Source organism: Phycodurus eques, chromosome 1, assembly GCF_024500275.1.
Source record: "Phycodurus eques isolate BA_2022a chromosome 1, UOR_Pequ_1.1, whole genome shotgun sequence".
Lineage (NCBI taxonomy): Eukaryota > Metazoa > Chordata > Actinopteri > Syngnathiformes > Syngnathidae > Phycodurus > Phycodurus eques.
Genome location: NC_084525.1, coordinates 37059270 through 37081068, shown reverse-complemented (window position 1 = coordinate 37081068; position 21799 = coordinate 37059270). Strand labels below are relative to the sequence as shown.

Genomic DNA, 21799 nt, shown 5'->3' with positions numbered 1-21799 from the left:
AACAAAATAATAAAACTGCTAGAATGGCCCAGCCAATCACCTGACTTGAATCCAATCGAAAATCTATGGAAAGAACTGAAACTCAAGGGCCATAAAAGAAACCCACAGAACCTTCAAGATTTGAAGACTGCTTGTGTGGAGTAAGCAGTCAATGTCACACCAGAGCAATGCATGCAACTACTTTCTCCATACAGGACGCATCTTGAAGCTGTCATTGCAAATAAAGGCTTTTGACCAAAGTATTAAAAAAATACCAGTTGGCATGTTAAATACTTTTTCCATGTATCATTTCACATTATTAAACACAACTTAATTTCTGATCTTATTTGTTCTACTTTCTTTGTATGTATGGATTACTTGGGTTGTTCCCAACATCTGGTGGAAATTTCATGGCAATAGAACCTTTGGAAATATATTTAGTGAGAAAAATGCTTACGTGTTAAATATTTATTTCAGCCGCTGTAATTGCCGCTGCATTTGGTAATTGTGATTTTTATGATCAGTTTTGAAGAAACTGATGCCAAATCCAAACAATTTTGAGGTGCACCAGCTTCCCAAAATGCATTGTATTTGTCCTAAGAAGTTCCACCATATATATGTATAAAAAGTAATCAGGAAATTATCCAGTTTAATGAAACATCTCTGGAAAATATTTAAAGTAATTGCAGCACGAGGCACGCCAGCTGAATGCAAACTCAAAATCCTCTTCACCCCTCTTAAAATAGCAATGACTCGCCATGAGTGGCTAATGATGAAAGTATAAACAGTGATGGCAACCTGGGCAAAATGTATTACATTTTTAGTTGTTGAAAGTAGAGCCTCACAGTGGTGCAAAGGTGAGATGTAAATGCCCCACTGCGCCTGAGCCGGAGGCTGATTGGTTCTGATTAGTGAATACATCAAACAACTATCAAATCAAGCCGGGTCAATTGCCTCCTACTTACACCTTGATTAGGTTCATGCACCCAGACATGTTCCTCCAGTTGAGAAAGTCTTGCACACATGCACACACATACGTCAGTAATTGGCCAAGTCTTCCTGGCTCTGTCCTCGCCACCTGTGATTGTGTGTTGTTGTCAATAAAAATATACAGTAAATACGCATGCACAACAGTCATTCTTTCCTCTCGCCACAGCTGACATTGAAATGCGCACATATAAAACACATTTTCTGCCTTTCGTGATGCGTGGGGGCAAGTATTGACAGATAAGCTTGTTTTCTTGTGAAATCTCATGTTGCCTATTGAATTGTTACTGACTGGGGTTTGCGTTTCACTATTTCCACCACTCAATGTTAGAGCAGGCAACACACATGATAGAGTGAAAAGCTGGAGACTACTAATGCTAACAGATGAGTGCACAAAGTGTCATATACTGCCTGCAGTTACTTTCAGTGGTACCACGGCCCATTTACCTCCCGTAAGTCACCCTATTCCTCGTTCCCTTTTTGACTCCTGTGTCTCCTTGTTCCAGTGTGTTTTTCCCCCGTGTTCCTGATCCACGTAATTCCTGCCGCCAAGCCAGCCGCCTGTCCTCACCACTGCCTGGCACCTGTCCACACTGCCGCCTGCCAACCCACCTAGGACCATCGCCATTACCTTTCATCAATAAACTATTCATCCTTTCACATCTGCTTCCGACTGCTCTTGGATCCAGCCACTCTCTATTTGTGTCACAAAGTTTTGACCTCCCAATGCACACTTCGTGTACTGTAGTTAGCATACTTCGTGTAACAGGTTAGAAGTGGCACTTTGTTCTCGCTTCACCAAGGCGGTTATGTCGGCCCACCGTTTGTTAGTGAGCAGAAATACACAAAAATGATTTTACCAACTTCAATGAAAATGTGGAGGCGTGGGGCATGGACCATCCATCCATCCATCAATTTTCTGAGCCGCTTCTCCTCACTAGTGTCGCGGGCGTGCTGGAGCCTATCCCAGCTATCATGGGGCAGGAGGCAGGTTACACCCTGAACTGTTTGCCCGGCAATCGCAAGGCACATACAAACAAACAACCGTTCGCACTCACAGTCACACCTACGGGCAATTTAGAGTCTCCAATTAATGCATGTTTTTGGGATGTGGGAGGAAACCGGAGTGCCTGGAGAAAACCCACGCAGGCACAGGGAGAACATGCAAACTCCACACAGGCGGGGCCGGGGATTGAACCCTGGTCCTCAGAACTGTGAGGCTGAAGCTCTAACCAGTCAGGGGCATGGACCAAAGAACAATAAAAAAATAATTTATTCTGTTCCATGGAAGCAATATAAATGACAACACGAAAATGTATCTCTAGTAAGGTGTAAAATGTGGTGCTAGTAAAAATCTGCTGCTAATCCAAATTTAGAAGAGGCATGTGGTCTACTGACAGCCATTCTACAATAATGTGGAATACTTAATAGAAAAGCCCTCTAAACTCCAATCTTGGTTGCTATTATGAAAACTCTTTATTTAAAGTTGTCAAATTAAAAGTCAAAAATGCATTTCCCCTTAAGGATCATGTTTTCAGATGGTCTGACCTCATGGTGCTGTTGTGCTGTTGCTGGGAGGTGGCCAGCTGCTGCAAGCCGAGCGTGGGGCTGTGATAGAGGAGATGGCTACGCCGAAGCAGCTTCTGCTTCATGGCTGCCAGGCCACTCCATTCCTTCACGAAGTGCAGAACCTGCAGGGCAGACGTTGACACCTTGCGTCACTTTCAGTTTGAGGTTGGGGTGATAGGTGGATAGAAATAATTTATAGTTTTGGATATCTGAGACACAGAAGACTATTTTCGGTTGCCTATTCAAAAACAATCAACAAAAAAGAATACACTTGGAGATGACTTTCCAGACTGCCAAATAAAAGCAATCAAATTGAGACAGAGTGATGTATATGCTTCAGAACAGATCAGGTGTTTGAAGAAAATCCAAAGAAAAATAACAGCTAGCCCGTATATAAAAAAAATAATGGATAATACGAATACATTTCAGATGAATATTTACTGACTGTCATAAAGATATAGTATTCAGAAGAATAAGGCTCAAGGCTATCAAAACACTGGGTGCTGGCTTTAATTTTTCTGCGAGTGCACGTAAATATGCATGTTTATCATTGCATGAAGGCATTCAATCAATACAGATACCCCTCATCATTCTTGGGGACTTTAACAAAGCTGGGAAAACAACATTCTAGACCACTGCTATACCTTGCTGAAGGACTCGTACCGTGCTATTCCCCATGCAGCTTTGGGCTCGTCTGATCATTGTTTAATTCACTTAATACCAACATACTGTCATGGTCTTTGTTTTGGTTTGGATTGTGTGTTTTTTCCCCCCAAGTTTTCCTGTGTTCCATGTTTTTGTTATGTCTAGTGTGCTCATTTAGTTTTGTCCACCTCCTCTCATCAACCTCCTACCTTGTGTCGACCAATCAGCTCTCTCCAGCCAGTCGTGTCTTGTCCAGGTTTTCCTTGTTGTCTTGTCAATCTGTTTGTATTTAGTTCCTTGTTTTTTTTTCAGTTCTTGTCGGTTCATTGTTTGTCACGGTCACGTCATAGTCGCCAGTTGTGTCACTGTTATTTCACCAGTCATGTCTTGTTTCTTGTTTTGGGTTTACTCAAGTATTTTTTGTTACTTTGTGTTTAGACTTTGGACTTTGTTAATTTAGTATTTAGATTTTTTCCATGATCCTTGTTTTCCTTTGTTTTTTGAATTAAATATCATTTTGTGATACTCCTGCACTACTGCATTGCCTCCCTGCACTTGGGTCGTCCACATTTTTGCCTTGCCATCCTTTCCTTCAAAAACCTCCGCTTGTGACACATACAGGCACAAACTTAAATGTGCGAAGCCTGTGGTGAAAACAGTAAAGAAAATGACCAATGAAGCAAAGATGAAAGTTCAAGAATGCTTAGACTGCACAGATTGGAGTGTCTTTGAAACTCCAGCTTGGATGAATATACAGACACTATTACATCCTTCAACAGTTTCTGTGAAGACGTGTGTGTACAAATGTTTAATAACAACAACCTGGGGTTCACTGCCAAACTTGGCCAGGCTAAAGAGGATGCCTATCTGAGTGGGGACAGAGCCCTGTATAATCAGGCCAGAAACCAGCTGACAAAATAAATCAACATAGCAATGAGAAATTATGTAGAAAAGCTGGAAAACCAGTTTGCTGCGAACGACTCTGCATCAGTTTGGCGAGGATTACAATCGCTAACCAACTACAAGCAATCATCCCTCCAAGTGGAGAACAATAACGGACTGGCTGATGACTTGAATGCCTTCTACTGCAGATTTGAAAAGGACACTTTCTCACCCACCCAGCCGCATCACGAACGAACACCATCACATCTCTGACTCTCCCTTCTGCATTGACAATTCACAAACAGGACGTGAAACGTGTCTTTAAACAACAAAAGCTCAACAAAACGGCAGGCCCGGATAGTGTGTCAACCTCCTGCTTGATAGTCTGCGCGTACCAGCCCGCTCCAGTTTTCACACAGATCTTCAATAGATCTTTGGAACTGTGTGAAGTCCCATCCTGCCTGAAACGCGCCGCCATCATCCCAGTCCCCAGGAAATCTGCAATCTCTCCGCTCCTCTTCTCTCTCTACACGAACGACTGCACCTCAACACACCTACTGTCAAACTCCTGAAGTTTGCAGACGACACCACAGTCATCTGCCTCATCAAAGTCGGTGACGAGTCTGGATATCCACAGGAAGTAGAGCGGCTGGAGCTTTTGGTGCGGCCGACACAACCTGGAGCTGAACACGCTCAAGACTGTAGAGATGATTGTGGACTTCAGGAAACATCCTTTTCCACAGCTCCCCCTCATGCTGTCCAATTACCCTGTGTCAATCTTTGAGACCTTCAAGTTCCTTGGAATTACCGTCTCTCAGGATCTGAGGTGGGAGATCAACATCAACTCCATCCTCAAAGAGGCCCAGCAGTGGATGTACATCCTGCGGCTTCTGAGGAAGCACGGCGTGCCACAGGAGCTGTGAGGCAGTTCTACACAGTAGTCATTGAATCCGTTCCACGCATGAGGACTTGCACACTCCCAGAACTAAGACAAGGGCATGCAAAATCCTCTTGGACCCCCCACATCCTGGTCACCACCTATTCCAGCTCCTTCCCTCAGGTGGGGGATATCGAACAATGCAAACTAAATCCAGCAGACATTCCAACAACTTCTTCCCTCTTACCATTAACTTCTTAAACTGTTGATTTACAACTCCATTGTGACATGCTGCCAATTTTGCACATCTCTGTCAGGAGACTTCTACATTATCCCTGCACTCACTGTTTTATCATGCTGTACTATTTGCATACTGTTGTTGATTACAACTGGCCACTTCTGTGTTTGAGAACTCTGCACAATTTGCACAATCGTCACTGTACCAGATCATTGCACTATTAGTCACTTTCAATTGCTCTCAATTGCTTGAGGAGTCTACATCATTTGCACAATTGCCATTATGTCAACATCACCACACTAGTGGTACACTTCCATTGCTCAATGACTCTCCATATTTGTGTTCTTTATGTCCTAAATGTATATTTTGTCATCATGCCTGCTTATTGTCATACTGGAGTGGCTCCAACTACCAGAGACAAATTCCTGGTGTGCATTGTAACATGCTTGGCAAATGAAGCTGATTCAGATTTAAAGGATAAGCTGTATCGAAAATGGATGAATTATCATTGTGGATGAAGTAACCCACAACATGCTAAATCATGGTTGTGCAAAACAATCCCTGACACTGACAGTGCTGTGAAACCGTGTAATTACGCCCTTCCTGATCAGGTTTTTTTTTGCATATTTTCCTCACTTAAATGTTGCGGATCATCAGTCCCATTTTTTATAGCGCACAAAGACAACTTGAGCAAATACTAATGTAGTTTCTTAATGATGATTTTATTAAGAGGAAAAAAATCTATCCAATCTATCCAAAACTATCTGAGCCATCTATCCATTTTCCCTACCGCTTATCCTCACTAGGGTCACAGGCGTGCTGGAACCTATCCCAGCTGACTCCGGGTGAGAGGCGGGGTACACCCTGAACTGGTTGGTCGCCACTTAATCACAGCTACTATCTAAGCCTGTGTGAAAAACAATTGTGCCGCCTTGTTAAATCATATGTTAACTGTGATTGACCAACATTTTGGGAAAGATGAGTTCAATTTCATTGCCCACACTCAGGCCTAATTGATTTCCACGAGATTTGTTGAATCAAGAACTCAATGGAATAGTACCTCAAACAACCAGCCAACAGTTTGTGCTCTCAAGCTCTGCCCTCTTGGGTTATGCAGACGGACAAAGACCCAAAACATACCAGAAAGTCCCCACCCCCAACACACACACACACGCGCACACACACACACACACACACACACTTAAATATCACACAGCCATAATTATAGCCCTTTGCTGTGACACTCATATATTTAACTCAGGTGCTGTCCATTTCTTCTAATCTTCCTTGAGCTGGTTCTACACCTTCATTGGAGTCCAGCTGTGTTTGATTATACTGATTGGACTTGATTAGGAAAGCCAAACCCCTGTCTGTCTTACAGCTCACAGTGCATCTCAGAGTAAATGACAATCATGAGGTCCAAGGAAATGCCTGAAGAGCTCAGAGACAGAATTGTGGCAAGGCACAGATCTGGCCAAGGTTACAAAAAGAATTCTGCTGCACTTAAGGTTTCTAAGAGCACAGTGGCCCCCATAAGCCTTAAATGGATGACTTTTAGGACCCTTCCTAGAGCTGGCCATCTGGCCAAACTGACCAACTGGGGGGAGAAGAGCCTTGGTGAGAGAGGTAAAGAAGAACCCAGAGATCACTGTGGCTGAGCTCCAGAGATACAGTCGGGAGATGGGCGAAAGTTCTAGAAAGTCAACCATCACTGCAGCCTTCCACCACTCGGGGCTTTATGGCAGAGTGGCCCGACAGAAGCCTCTCCTCAGTGCAAGACACATGAAAGCCCGCATGGAGTTTGCTAAAAAAAAAATCACCTGACGGACTCCAAGATGGTGAGAAATTTTGGTCTGATGAGAGCAAGATCGAACGTTTGGCCTTAATTCAAAGCGGCATGTGTGGAGAAAACCAGCCACTGCTCAGCACCTGTCCAATACAGTCCCCACGGTGAAGTATGGTGGTGGCAGCATCATGGTGGGGGTGAGGGTGTTTTTCAGCTGCAGGGACACGAAGACTGGTTGCAATCGAAGGAAAGATGAATGCGGCCAAGTACAGGGATATCCTGGACGAAAACCTTCTCCTAAGTGCTCAGGAACTCAAGACTGGGCCGAAGGTTCACCTTCAAACAAGACAATGACTCTAAGCACACAGCTAAAATAAGCTAAAATAACACCGAGCAGGTGTGGGTATACTTATTGCTCCCCGGCTCGCCGCCTGTACGTTGGGGTTCACCCCGGTGGACGAGAGGGTAGCCTCCCTCCGCCTTCGGGTGGGGGGAAGGGTCCTGACTGTTGTTTGTGCCTATGCACCAAACAGCAGTTCAGAGTACCCACCCTTTTTGGAGTCCTTGGAGGGGGTGCTGCAGAGCGCTCCCGCTGGGGACTCCATCGTTCTGCTGGGGGACTTCAATGCTCACATGGGCAATGACAGTGAGACCTGGAAGGGCGTGATTGGGAGGAACGGCCCCCCCGATCAGAACCTGAGCAGTGTTCTGTTATTGGACTTCTGTGCTCATCACGGATTGTCCATAACGAACACCATGTTCAAGCCTAAGGGTGTCCACACGTGCACTTGGCACCAAGACACCCTAGGTCGCAGTTCGATGATTGACTTTGTGGTCATGTCATCGGACTTGCGGCCGCATGTCTTGGACACTCGGGTAAAGAGAGGGGCGGAGCTGTCAACTGATCACCACCTGGTGGTGAGTTGGATGAGAATCAGCACCTCCAAATCTGAGACCATAGTCATCAGTCGGAAAAGGGTGGCGTGCCCTCTCCACGTCGGGGATGAGATCCTGCCCAAGTGGAGGAGTTCAAATATCTTGGGGTCTTGTTCACGAGTGAGGGAAGAATGGAACGGGAGATCGACAGGTGGATTGGTGCAGCGTCTGCAGTGATGCGGACTTTGTATCGATCCGTTGTGGTAAAGAAGGAGCTAAGCCGAAAGGCGAAGCTCTCGACCGGTCAATCTACATTACTACCCTCACCTATGGTCACGAGCTGTGGGTCGTGACCGAAAGAACAAGATCCCGGATACAAGCGGCCGAAATGAGTGAGATAGGGTGAGAAGCTCGGTCATCCGGGAGGATCTCAGAGCCGCTGCTCCTTCACATCGAGAGGAGCCAGATGAGGTGGCTGGGGCATCTGATTCGGATGCGTCCCGGACGCCTCCCAGGTGAGGTGCTCCGGGCACGTCCCACCGGGAGGAGACCCCGGTGACGACCCAGGACACGCTGGAGAGACTACATCCTTCGGCTGGCCTGGGAACGCCTCGGGATCCCCCCGGAAGCGATGGATGAAGTGGCTGGGGAGAGGGAAGTCTGGGCGTCCCTGCTAAAGCTACTGCCTCCGCGACCCGACCTCGGATAAGCGGTAGAAAATGGATGGATGGATGGTGTAAATGGTTGTTTGTTTGTATGTGCCGTGCGATTGGCTGGCAACCAGTTCTGTGTGTACCCCGCCTCCTGCCCGATGATAGCTGGGATAGGCTCCAGCACGCCCGCGACCCTAGTGAGGAGAAGCGGCTCAGAAAATGGATGGATGGATGTATTCTGTTTTTATTTACGTTCTACTCTACGTACCAACTTCACTGGAATTGGGGTTTGTACGTAGATTAACACACATTATGTTAATTGCAAGCGCTCTCCTACAGCTGTCCTTTGACCCCTATCTCACTGGCCCGGAGACAAGTTGGCGACCGGAGGGAGACTTGAGTCTTCGCTGGTTGTGGAGACATCTCCTGGAATCTCTTGCTGTTCGTGTTCATTGCAGACTCTTCCATATACTCACTATAGAGAAAAAGCTTAACGTAGCTTAATGTCACAAAACTGCAATCATACATCACCAAAATGTATGTGGACATCTCTACTAATGCCTCCTTCAACCTCTGAGAATATCAGAACCACATTTTCTTGGTGAGAGCTCAAGCAATATTTTTGTCTCCCGGGTCCCTAAGTCACCGCAACTGATCAGCCTGTGCAGTCTCTGCAACATCCCTGCCAGTGAGATTGGTCCTTTCACTATTTACAAGTGCATGCTGCGTGTTACTCTGTATGAGGCAGAACACTGGCTGTGGGTGGAGTTTATGCATTGCTCCGTCCACAACGTGTTACAGCCCAGACAAAACTGCATGCTCAGTTTTGATCTCAGTGAACAACTGGAGCAAAATTGGGTATAAATAATGGGTGCAGCTCACTCCTTGGCTTTAGAAATGGACATAAACAACGTGACAGGCGGAGAGTGTCAGAGGCACATACACACAGGTTGCTGAATTCACTATGAGCTGTTTGGTGTGCGCGGGGTCGTTTGAGGCGATGATCCGTCTTCTTGTAATGATCCTCACAAAACTGCATTCTCTCACTTGCCTGTCTCCTGACACTTGCTCAGCCTTCCTCACTTTCTTTCCATCTTCAAGCCCCTGCCTGGCAATTTATCCTTCCTTTCTTCCTCTAGGCCGTGCATGGGTGGAAACTGGAGTCCATACCCATAATGTTGCTCTTTTTGCTCATGATTGCCAGTGATTATCAGTTAGACTGGATAGCCCTGTGCCTCAGCTTTACTAAGACAGCCTAGCTAAAAATAACATCTTATCTTACTGTAAAATAAAGGTCAGCCTGTACCCCCGTACAAGTCTAAATGGATGCCACATGGTTGACGACAAGGCAGCAGAACCCTTTTGATTTATTCTAGCTAACCGGTAAGAGAAATAATGAACAAATGTAGAAATAAAAATACTATTTCGATGTACTCCAATATTTTGGGGTCAGAATTATGAATTTCCAAGTATCTCAGGCAGTGCAATTGCCATCTGCAAAAAAACTACATTTACTTTTAATATATAAAGGTAGCAATTAAGAGTCATAGACGACCACCCTATCTCATCCATCTTTTACAAATTACTAAAATCTATGGACAATACATTTTACATGGAAATGTTGTTCAGCAATCAGCTTCCAATATTAGTTATAGTTTCCTTTGTATCAATCACTTTGCTTGTTCCTCAACGTCTTACCATACTGTACACATTGAACCCTCAGAACTCAACAACAATCTGCTGTAGTAGCCTGTTCATTCACAAATTTGTTACATTTCGCAGAAAAATTCATGCAAGAGATAAAACTTTTGCCAATGTAAAAACGTTATGTAACTATACTGGACTGTGAATGCTTCATGTAGCATTTCTTTGAGTAGTAAATGAAAGCGCAAAAACAAAGAAAGAAAGAAACAAAAATTAACAGCTAAATAGTTGTTATTAATAGTGAAATAAGTAAAACCATTGGCTTTTCAACACTGATACCAATAAAGACCCCCCTCCCCAAAAAAACAGTGGTACTGGGAGATAAAGGAGTGAAGAGATCTTTCTGTTGACTATTGTTCAACATGGGACCATATTTGCGTTGACTTTTTTTGGTCAAATTTGAGTTGAGTTTTTCGACTGCCGAGTGCACACTTCAGAACATCTGTCCAAAATACTATGCCGTACAATGCGATGCAAATATGCCAGAATTAGCATGTCTGCCAGGTTCACGTCTGTTTTGCCTTACCAGTTAACTTCAACTGCACAATACAACAATTACAGTATATGTATAATTCTTTTCAAGGGAAAACCCACAATGTTTTGGAAACACAAAAGGCATTTGTCGGTGAGTTAGTGAAGATAATTTGCGAATCTGCGAAAAAAAAAAAAAATTTTGCCCCTTCTTCTGCCTTTAAATTGTTTTACAACCCCAATTTCAATGAAGTTGGGACGTTGTGTTAAATAAAATACAGAATACAATAATTTTCAAATCGTGTTCAACCTATATTTAATTGAATACACTACACAGACAAGATATTTAATGTTCAAAATGATAAACAAATAATCATGAACTTAGAATTTTATGGCTGCAACACGTTCCAAAAAAGCTGGGACAGGTGGCAAAAAAGACTGAGAAAGTTGAGGAATGCTCCTCAAACGCCTGTTTGGAACATCCCACAGGTGAACAGGCTAATTGGGAAAAGGTGGGTGCCATGATTGGGTATAAAAGGAGCTTCCCTGAATTGCTTAGTCATTCACAAGCAAAGATGGGGCGGGGTTCACCTATTTGTGAACAAGTGCGTGAGAAAATAGTCGAACAGTTTAAGGACAATGTTCCTCAATGTGAAATTGCAAGGAATTTAGGGATTTCATCATCTACAGTCCATAATATCATCAAAAGGTTCAGAGAATCTGGAGAAATCACTGCATGTGCGCGGTAAGGCCGAAAACCAACATTGAATGCCCGTCCGTGACTTTCGATCCCTCAGGTGGCACTGCATCAAAAACCGACATCAATGTGTAAAGGATATCACCACATGGGCTCAGGTAAATACGTCAGTAAATACAGTTTGGCGCTACATCCGTAAGTCCAACTTGAAACTCTACTATGCAAAGCCAAAGTCATTTATCAACAACATCCAGAAACGCCGCCAGCTTCTCTGGGCCCGAGCTCATCTAAAATGGACTGATGGAAAGTGGAAAAGTGTTCTGTGGTCCACCGAGTCCACATTTCAAATTGTTTTTGGAAATTGTGGACCAAAAGCCAGCAAATTGTGGACCAAAAGCCACCATCTGTGATGGTATGCGGCTGTGTTAGTGCCAATGGCATGGGTAACTTACACCATGTGAAGGCAACATTATGCTGAAAGGTACATACAGGTTTTGGAGAAACATATGCTGCCATCCAAGCAACGTCTTTTTCATGGACGCCCCTGCTTATTTCAGCAAGACAATGCCCAACCACATTCTGCACGTGTTACAACAGCATGGCTTTGTAGTAAAAGAGCGCGGGTACTAGACTGGCCTGCCTGCAGTCCAGACCTGTCTCCCATTGAAAATGTATGGCGCATTATTAAGCGTAAAATACGACAACGGAGACCCCACACTGTTGAACAGCTGAAGCTGTACATCAAACAAGAATAATTGCATCAACAAAGCTTCAACAATTAGTGTCCTCAATTCCCAAACGTTTATTGAATGTTGTTAAAAAAAAAAGGTGATGTAACACAGTGGTAAACATGACCCTGTCCCAGCTTTTATGGAATGTGTTGCAGGCATAAAATTCTAAGTTAATGATTATTTGCTAAAAACAATAAAGTTTATCAGTTTGAACATTAAATATCTTGTCTTTTTAGTGTATTCATTCATTCATCTTCCGTTCCACTCATCCTCACTAGGGTCACGGGTGTGCTGGAGTCTATCCTAGCTATCCTCGGGCGAGAGGCGGGGTACATCCCAAACTGGTCGCCAGCCAGTCGCAGGGCACATAGAAACAAACAACCATTCACACTCACATTCACACCTACGGGCAATTTAGTCTTCAATCAACCTACCGTGCGTGTTTTTGGGATGTGGGAGGAAACCGGAGTGCCCGGAGAAAACCCACGCAGGCACGGGGAGAACATGCAAACTCCACACAGGCGGGGCCGGGATTTGAACCCCGGTCCTCAGAACTGTGAAGCAGATTTGCTAACCAGTCGCCCACCGTACCACCTCTTTGTAATGTATTCAATTAAATATAGGTTGAACATGATTTGCAAATCATTGTATTGTTTTTATTTATGTTTAAAACAACGTCCCAACTTCACTGGAATTGGGGTTGTACAAGAAACCGCCGCACCCGGCGAAAAACAATCAGAGACAGATGGTATGACTGATGAGGTGGCAATCATTTCTTGGGCACTCGCAGGCACACCCCGCTGCCGTGCGCTGACCTGTTTCTTTGGGTGTCAGGAGCTTTGCTGAAACCAGGGAAAAATAAAACTGTTAGCATGATTTGAATCAGAATCAGAATCATCTATATTTGCCAAGTATGTCCGAAAAACACACAAGCAATTTGTCTCCGGTAGTTGGATCCGCTCTAGTATGACAACAGTCAATTGACAGAGAACACTTTTGAGACATAAAGACATTGACAAAAAAAAAAATACAGTCACTGAGCAGTGATGGGTTGCTAGTTATCTGGTAATGCCGGTAAATTATTATTATTATTATTATTTTTGGACAATTGTGCAAAAAGATGCAGAGTCCTCTAGCACTTAGAGCAGTTCAAATGACTAATATTGCAATAGTCCGGTGCAATGACCATTGTGCAAAGGGCACCGAGACTTCAAGGAGTGTATGCGGTTTGAAGTGACGAGTAGTGCGATAATCTGGGACAATGTTGGTTGTGCAAATGTTGCAGATACTCCTCAATCAGTGTGCAAATGGAGCAGATGCTACTCTGGCATGAGTGGCCAGTATTGGTCAACAATAGATATGCAAATAGTATCTTGATTACTCTTCCCCCCAACAGAGTCTCTGACCACCAAAGCCAAGCCCTTCACTAACGTGCACGACCGCGATTCTCAAATATGCCCATTCATAATGGCAAATTAATCCCAGAGAACACCTATCCAGCTTCAACAAAATAGCAATGCTAGAAATACTTAACTAGCATTTGCTCTGTAAACAACCCAACCTTAGCTGCAGATGCTGCGTTGTTTGCGTGACTTATTCATAATGAAGTGTTACCTTAACACAAAATGTTAGTTTGATTTTTTATTTTATAATTTTGGAATGCACAACCAATTAAAAATCAAAGTGGGGCGATAAACTTATCTGTCGAGATCTTCTCAGCTGCCTGAGGTCTCTTCACTCTGGTTCTGTTTGCTCGTCTTATGCCGAGTTGTTGGCAAATGAGGGATAGGCATTTTTTTATTTTCTGGAGGTAGATAACACTGCAAACACTCCCTTTAAGTTGCTTTTACTAAAATGAAACAAGTAAATTGCACCAAGCACACATCGTCCCCGTACGCAGACACACACACACACGCGCGCACACACACACACACACACACACACACACACACACACACACACACACACACACAGGCTACACCTGTATTCGATTTTCTCTGTGCCGGCTGAAGTCCTCAGGCAGGTCGTCCCAGTTGGTTAGTTTGATGTCTAGGGGGATGAAGCTCAAGTTCAACGGAGCAGCGTCCTAACAGATGAAAAGATGGAGATGAAGAGTTAGCCTCAAGCAATAGGATTTGTTACAATATTATTAAAACCTCTCTCTCCCTCTCTTTTCCTATTACTTAAGATAAAATCACTACTATATGTGGTGTGTGCTCAAATCTGCTGATATCTTACTCTCAACATTATCTTGTTGTTTTTTTTTTTAAACACTGACTGTTAAGCACCCCTTTGAGTGAAAGAGCTGGTTCAAGTAATTTTGTATTTAATTGACAACCATGGATTGCCACTCTTTGTCATTTGCCACAGTAATTCTCATTAGTTTTCTCCCCCTTTTTCAAATAGACGTGGACTACTTTGAAGAAAAGACTTCTCTTGTGACAGTGTGCATGCATTAAAACTAATGAGTTAAGAAGGATGGTGTATAGCTGTATGCTCGCTGTGATAATGATCTGCCAGAAACTGCACAATGTAAAAAGTAACGCCATCAACACCCAAAAATTTGAAATGTTCACATCTATTTCAGTTTATTACTGCCTTCAGAGTGCCCACTCTTTCTACTCTAAGATTCAATGCACCCTCTTTGTGAACCTAACTTGGAACAGGGTTCCGGAATAAGGGCTACTGTCATGCATCAGGAGCATTTCACAAAACAGAAGATGCAAAGTGGAGTTAAGGGGCAAGAGCTACTTCAGTTCAGACGTGAAGATGGTAGAGCATGGTGAGAAGGAGGCAGGAGGAGGCCAAAGGTTAATAACACACTATGGAATTCAGGTCTAAATCAGCACTAGGATGTTTTCCTTAGTATCATCAATGTGCAGTGGCTTGTGCATTTATTTAGATTATGGTCAAATAAATGGCACAGAGAGCCAGGGAGCAGGTTGTGCTGCAGCAGCACGGAACAGGATTAGACTTTTGGTGGATAGAAAATGTGCTCTGTCCTTCCAATTTGCACGGTGAGCAGTAAGGTATTCTCGCTAAATAAAACTGCTACTACACCAACCGCACACATTCAGCTCATCTCAGCAGCAGAGATGGTGAATCAAGAATATGCAAAGTTGAAATAAAGATTATCATTTGCTATGCAGTAGAACCTTTAAAGTTGAACACCCCTGAGGTCGTACAATTCCATATCTATCATACTCAACAAAGGGTGTTAAAAGAAGAACAGATGTACAATGGAAGTTAAGTTAAGCAGAGTAAGACTTGAGGATAAAACGATTCACCGATAAACTGTGCTCAACAGTTCAAACACTTAGTATTCCATCCATCCATTTTCTATAATGCTTGTCCTCATTAGGGTCCTCATTAGAGCCTATCCCAGCTGACTTCGGGCGGAGCATTCAATTAGCATTAACATGGAAGTTTTTGGAAAGCAGAAGGAACCCGGGGTACTTGGAAGACGTCATAGGCAAATGGTGTTAAACAGCATGGTATATGTTATTTCTTTCAGCAACAAAAAAGACTTGGGCAGAAGTCTGAGCAGATTTGGGTTTTTATAAGATTTATGGAAAACTAATCCAAGATATGCAAATAATGCAGGAAAAAGAAGGGGCCAACACTTCAATCCTTTGAGTCACCTCAGTGATCACTATCACTTCCTCTTAGTCATTTTAACTACATTTTGTTCAGGCTTGCCACTATGACGGGGGCGGGGTATGAGGTGGGGTGGGGGGATGCAAACAAACGATCATCAGAGGGAATATAAATCTATGAGGTCCGCGGACACATTTCATTTGCCAGCAATTTTTCACCAACTCATTCTGTATTAACTAAGGGAATACCACTAACTTTCATTGTTCCAGTCTTGAACAGGTTGCTGAGATCTCATCTGCATATATCACATCCCCATGCCAGATTATTTGCGCCGCTTTTAAAGTGTATGCAATGACTCGCTTTGATTGGAGGGGATTGGACCAGGCTGTGTTGACTTGCACACCAGCATAAACATCCATCCATCCATCCATTTTCTGAGCCGCTTCTCCTCACGAGGGTCGCGGGCGTGCTGGAGCCTATCCCAGCTGTCATCGGGCAGGAGGCGGGGTGCACCCTGAACTGGTTGCCAGCCAATCGCAGGGCACATACAAACAAACAACCATTCGCACTCACAGTCACACCGACGGGCAATTTAGAGTTGTCAATTAATGCATGTTTTTGGGATGTGGGAGGAAACCGGAGTGCCCGGAGAAAACCCACGTAGGCACGGGGAGAACATGCAAACTCCACACAGGCGGGGCCGGGGATTGAACCCGGGTCCTCAGAACTGTGAGGCTGACGCTCTAACCAGTTGTCCACCGTGCCGCCACCAGCACAGACATCCCATTTTAAATGCGCTGCGGGTACGTCGGTCCATGAAACTACCAAAACCGTGTCTAGCCTGCCTCCTCGCAGATTTGGCAGACAATACACGAGCTTCACGGACATGTGGGCTGGATCAGACATATTTCATTCATAAATATGTGAACAGTGGACATCAAACCCCTGAATCATGGTACAAAGTAGTTCATTGAACGCATCATCATTATTATCATCAATATTAGCCCATTTTTATTTCTTTAAATCACCCCACTGGCCAGCATTTAGCTGTGGGGGAGGGGAGATGCACATACATGAATGTTCGTGCATGGGTGTTGATAGATTCATGAGGTCTGCGGACGTATGTAAATCGGCCGCGGTTGTCACCAACTCATCCAGTATTTCATGACATCTTTTGCTACACCGGCAAAGGGACAATGCTCCAAGCACGCACAGACTGCTCTCTCCATGCCTGCGAGACAATCATTGTGCCTCACTTTTAAAAGGAAATGAATGAATAAGTTGCTTTGAGTGACGGAAGTGTTTCCTCCCATGGGCGCAGACAGCCCCTTTGGTTAAATATGCCGCTGCATGCGTCTGTGAGATTATGATAACTAGACTTTACACCAATTTTATCGGCCTGATCGGTAACGGCCGATAATTAGCATTTTATGCTGATCAGCTTTAATGTCATAATTCGCCGATCCGATCAATGACTCCGCAAAAGACATTTACTCCGCATCGCCGTCTTGCACAGTATATTTGAATCCAAAAGCTAGTTTATTTTTAGCCTTGTTGCATGTCTTTTGACGTAGTACTGTAAATATTTGACGGCCAATGAAGTTATTAAAAAAACAAAACAAAAAAGAACTTTTCTTTTTAAATAATAAAAATACAAAGTCGGCAGGGTGGGACAAACAACACGTCCGAGACAGACAACACGTAATGCCCGGATCAGAAGACAAGACAAATTTGCTCTTTCAGGATTGCAATATGTCAGACGACTGCAATAAAATCTTGTATTCCGATACCACCGCATCCCGTTTTTTACGATCATTGTGCTTTATCTTGTCAACTCGAATGGGAAACGGATATCGTTACCGTGGCGACGACAACAAGAGTGGATCGCGCTAACTGTATTATAAGGACAAAATGGAGAAAAACGAGTGGTTGGTGGTCACCAGTGCTCAGGACAAGAGAGGACGTTCGTTTAAGGATTGCTTGAGGTATGTTCACGTACCTTTAATACGATACGGCTCGCAAGCAGGCAACAAAACATTATGTAGCCTAGCAAGCTACTGCTAGCACTGACGGTTGTACGTAAACATGCCGCCGTTCTGTCGAATCATGCTCAGTTTCGGTGTGGGTGAAGTAATTTAATTAAAATAAAGTCATTTAATTACAGTGAGTTAGCACCCATTATTTCTGTCATGTTGTAATGTTGGTTTGACCTGACTGATTAGAATACACGATCTGACTAGAGCAGTGATTTCCAACCTTTAGGGAGCCAAGGAAAATATTTTACAATTGAAAAATCTCACAGCGCACCAACAAACAGAAATGTCACAAAAAGTGGATACATTAATGACTGTATTTACTTCCTGCCATCTAATAGAAGACCATCCATTTGTTCTGTCTGTTACTATGCCTCACTGGCATAAATAGATGAACAAAGATACATTATTTTGTGTAAATATAATTTTTTGAGCAATTAAGTACACAAGTATCCATCCATCCATTTTCTGTACCGCTTTATCCTCACTAGGGTCGCGGGCGTGCTGGAGCCAATCCCAGCTATCTACGGGCGAGAGGCGGGGTACACCCTGAACTGGTCGCCAGCCAATTGCAGGGCAGTACACAAGTATATACAGTAAATGAACAGGCCATTTAAATAGACACATTCCTCCATCTTGTGATCGGATTGGTGATCGTTTTTTTTTAAACTCGCTGATCAGCCCCAAAAATCCTGATCGTGTAAAGCCTAATGACAACCTGGTCTGCCGGATTTGCGCTAGTCAGGAAAATAGAGCCCTTTATGTTCAAACTGATATATATATATTTTTTCCTGCAAATATTCACTCATTTTGTATTTGATGCCTGCAACATGTTCCAAAAAAGCTGGGACAGGGGCATGTTTACCACTGTGTTACACCACCTTTCTTTTTAACAAAACTCAAAAAGTGTTTGGGAAATGAGGACACTCATTGTTGAAGCTTTGTCGGTGGAATTGTTTCCCATTCTTGCTTGATGTACAAATTCAGTTGCTCAAGTCTGGGGTCTTTGTTGTCATATTTTGCGCTTCATAATGCGCCATACGTTCAAGGGGAGACAGGTCTGGACCTCTGTCAGGCCAGTGTAGTACTCACACTCTTTTACTACAAAGCTACGCTGTTGTAACACAAGCAGAATGTGGCCTGGCATTGTTTTGCTGAATTAAGCAGGGACATCCCTGAAAAAACATTGCTTCAATGGCAGCATATGTTGCTCCAAAACCCGCATCTACCTTTCAGCATTAATAGTGCCTTCATATACTATATGTGCAAGTTACCCATGCCATGGGTACTGACACACCCCCATGCCATCACAGATGCTGGATTTTTTTAAATTTTGCGCAGATAACAATCTGGATGGTCCCTTTCCTCTTTGGCCTGGAGGACACGACATCCATGATTTCCCAAAACAATTTGAAATGTGGACACGTCAGGCGACAGCACACTTTTTCATTTTGTGTCAGTGCAACTCATATGAGCTCAGGCCCAGAGAAGCTAGCGGCGTTTCTGGGTGTTGTTGATATATGGTTTTGCTTTGCATGGTAGATTTTTGTATTGTATTGTCATTTGCAGATGTAGCGATGAACTGTGTTAACTGACAATGAATTTCTGAAGTGTTCCTGAGTCCACGTGGAAAATCCTAGGTTTTTAATGCAGTGCCGCCTACGTGCAGAGATTTCTCCAGATTCTCTGAAATCTTTTTCTGGTATTATGGACTGTAGATGATGAAATCCACAAATTCCATTGTACATTGAGAAAAAAAAATTTAAACCGTTGGACTATTTGCTCACGCAGTTGTTCACAAAGTCTCTTGCTTGTGAACAACTGAGCGTTTCGGGTATACTTCTTTTATACCCAATCATAATACTCACCTGTTTCCAATTAACCTCAACTCTGGAATGTTCCAAACAGGTGTTTTTTTTTAAGCATTTCTCAAATTTTCCCATCTTTTGTTGCCCCTGACCCAGCGTTTTTGCAACGTGTTGCAGGTCTCAAATTCCAAATGACAGAATATCTGGACAAAAAAAAAAAAAAATAACTCATCAGTTTGAACATGAAATATCTTGTCTTTGCAGTGTACTCAACTAAATATAGATTGGGATTTTCAAATCATTGTGTTTGGTTTTTGTTTACATTTTACACAACGTCCCAACTTCTATTGGAATTGGGTTTTGTACGTACTGTTGCTTTCTATCAATTTTATGCACTTCCTGTGAGCAGTCAATACATTGAAGTGTATTATCCTATCGGTGGCATGTCCTTGCTATCTGACACACCAGCCACCTGACAGCACGGGCAGTGACTAAAATAATGATGTCTAGAAACTGCACATCAATTTCCTAATACTCTCATATTTCTCATTCAAACCGCAATAAATCGTCTCCTGATTGTGAATCGAGCAGTCCTCCATATGAATTCTGTGCCTGCTCCAGGATTATCCAAATGTGACAGCTTTCCAGGCAGAACTCCTCCAGTTTATCATTTATACGACAGTGGGGGACATTTATCTCTGTGGCTTATCGTCTGAGCCAGGTGTACATGACACTTGTCTACTGCCGTCACACTAATATAGAATTGTGGATTCAGTTCAACACTGGTTCCTTTCATGTAAAACCCTCTTATCTATGTTTGCATGGAAGGAATGTCATCCCTCATGAATGAAACAAAAGGGTTGAGTAATCATGGTGCAATCAATACTTGGTCCTGTTGGCTCGTGACACTCAAGACGAGTGTTAAGAATGCACAGGAGTGTAATCAGAGTCACACTGGGGTTAAACAATAGTTTGTCTTCTTGTAAAGGCAGCATAAAGCACTGCTAACATGAGTGACAGAAAGATGTGGTGCATCTGGTTACATTTTTAACTTGTGAAAGCAAATTGTGATAGTGAAATGCCTCTCTTTTAAACCCATGATTTTTATACCATATTTAATTTGATTTAAATTCTTATGGGTAATCCATATTTTTGATAACAACAAAAAGAACAATACGAATACTAATAAAAAAAAAACACTTTTCCAAGTGCTCAAAGTCACTTTACATAAAACATCCATCCATCCATCCATTTTCTGAGCCGCTTCTCCTCACTAGGGTCGCGGGCGTGCTAGAGCCTATCCCAGCTATCATCGGGCAGGAGGCGGGGTACACCCTGAACTGGCTGCCAGCCAATCGCAAGGCACATACAAACAAACAACCATTCACACTTACAGGCACAGCTATGGGCAATTTAGAGTTTTTCAATTAACCTACCATGCATGTTTTTGGGATGTGGGAGGAAACCGGAGTGCCCGGAGGAAAAAAAAAAAAGGCAGATTTGGTTATTTGGTTGATGTGTGGCTCAAACAATAGGGCTGCATTAGGCATATGTTCTTCCTAATCTGTGAAAAACAATTTGAATAAAGTTCTATTGCGGCATTCTTCTTCTACTCTTTTTTTGTAAGCTTACAGAAGTGTGTAGCTCCATGCATGCTTTGCACCATACTGGCCCTAAGACGCCAAGGGAAACTCCTGGTTGCAATTTCTGGCATGGTGTATTTTAGTGTAACACCTGGAAAATTTGTATGTGCTCTTTTCCAGAATGCAATGCTATAGTTAAAATTACCGTATCACATTTTTAATGCATTAAAATGCATCTTTAATGTGTTATTTTGTACAGACTGGGTTTAATAGTTAAAGAGGTGTCGTTTCTACTGGTTTATAGTTAAATTGGTGTCGTTTTAAGTCGTGTGTTTACTGGTGCTCTTGGTGGCAATCTGGCACCCTTACTCAGAATAGTTAGTGTCATGTAGCATATTAATACCGCTTGAGGCCAATAGTTGTGTGAACACCAGCTAATCCGTGTGACGTGTATGCTGCGTAAAATGTACAATGACATTATCAATTCAAATAGAATCGTTAAGGGAATTGCTAGAAAATTTTAGCTAACAATTCTTAAGTATCGTTAACTTTGGAACCAGTTCCCACCGTGTCTCAATAGCCATCCCGACATTCACTAGATTGTTGTCATGGAATCATGCATGTACCAAGAACGATAAATGATAATTTGTCCACTGGTCACTTGTTTATGACATCAAAGAGAC

The 21799-nt window shown here is 43.2% G+C and overlaps 1 protein-coding gene across 3 annotated transcripts in view; it reads right to left on the bottom strand.

Moving 5' to 3' along the window:
* zranb3 (zinc finger, RAN-binding domain containing 3) overlaps positions 1-21799 on the bottom strand; it is a 162750-nt gene that overhangs the window by 44493 nt on the left and 96458 nt on the right. For all 3 annotated transcript variants that reach the window (XM_061690995.1, XM_061690985.1, XM_061690977.1), the window contains 2 exons: positions 14077-14181; positions 2515-2657 (listed from right to left, as the gene is read on the bottom strand). In XM_061690995.1, coding sequence (XP_061546979.1) covers positions 2515-2657; positions 14077-14181 — 248 coding nt within the window. The remainder of the gene's footprint in view (positions 1-2514; positions 2658-14076; positions 14182-21799) is intronic.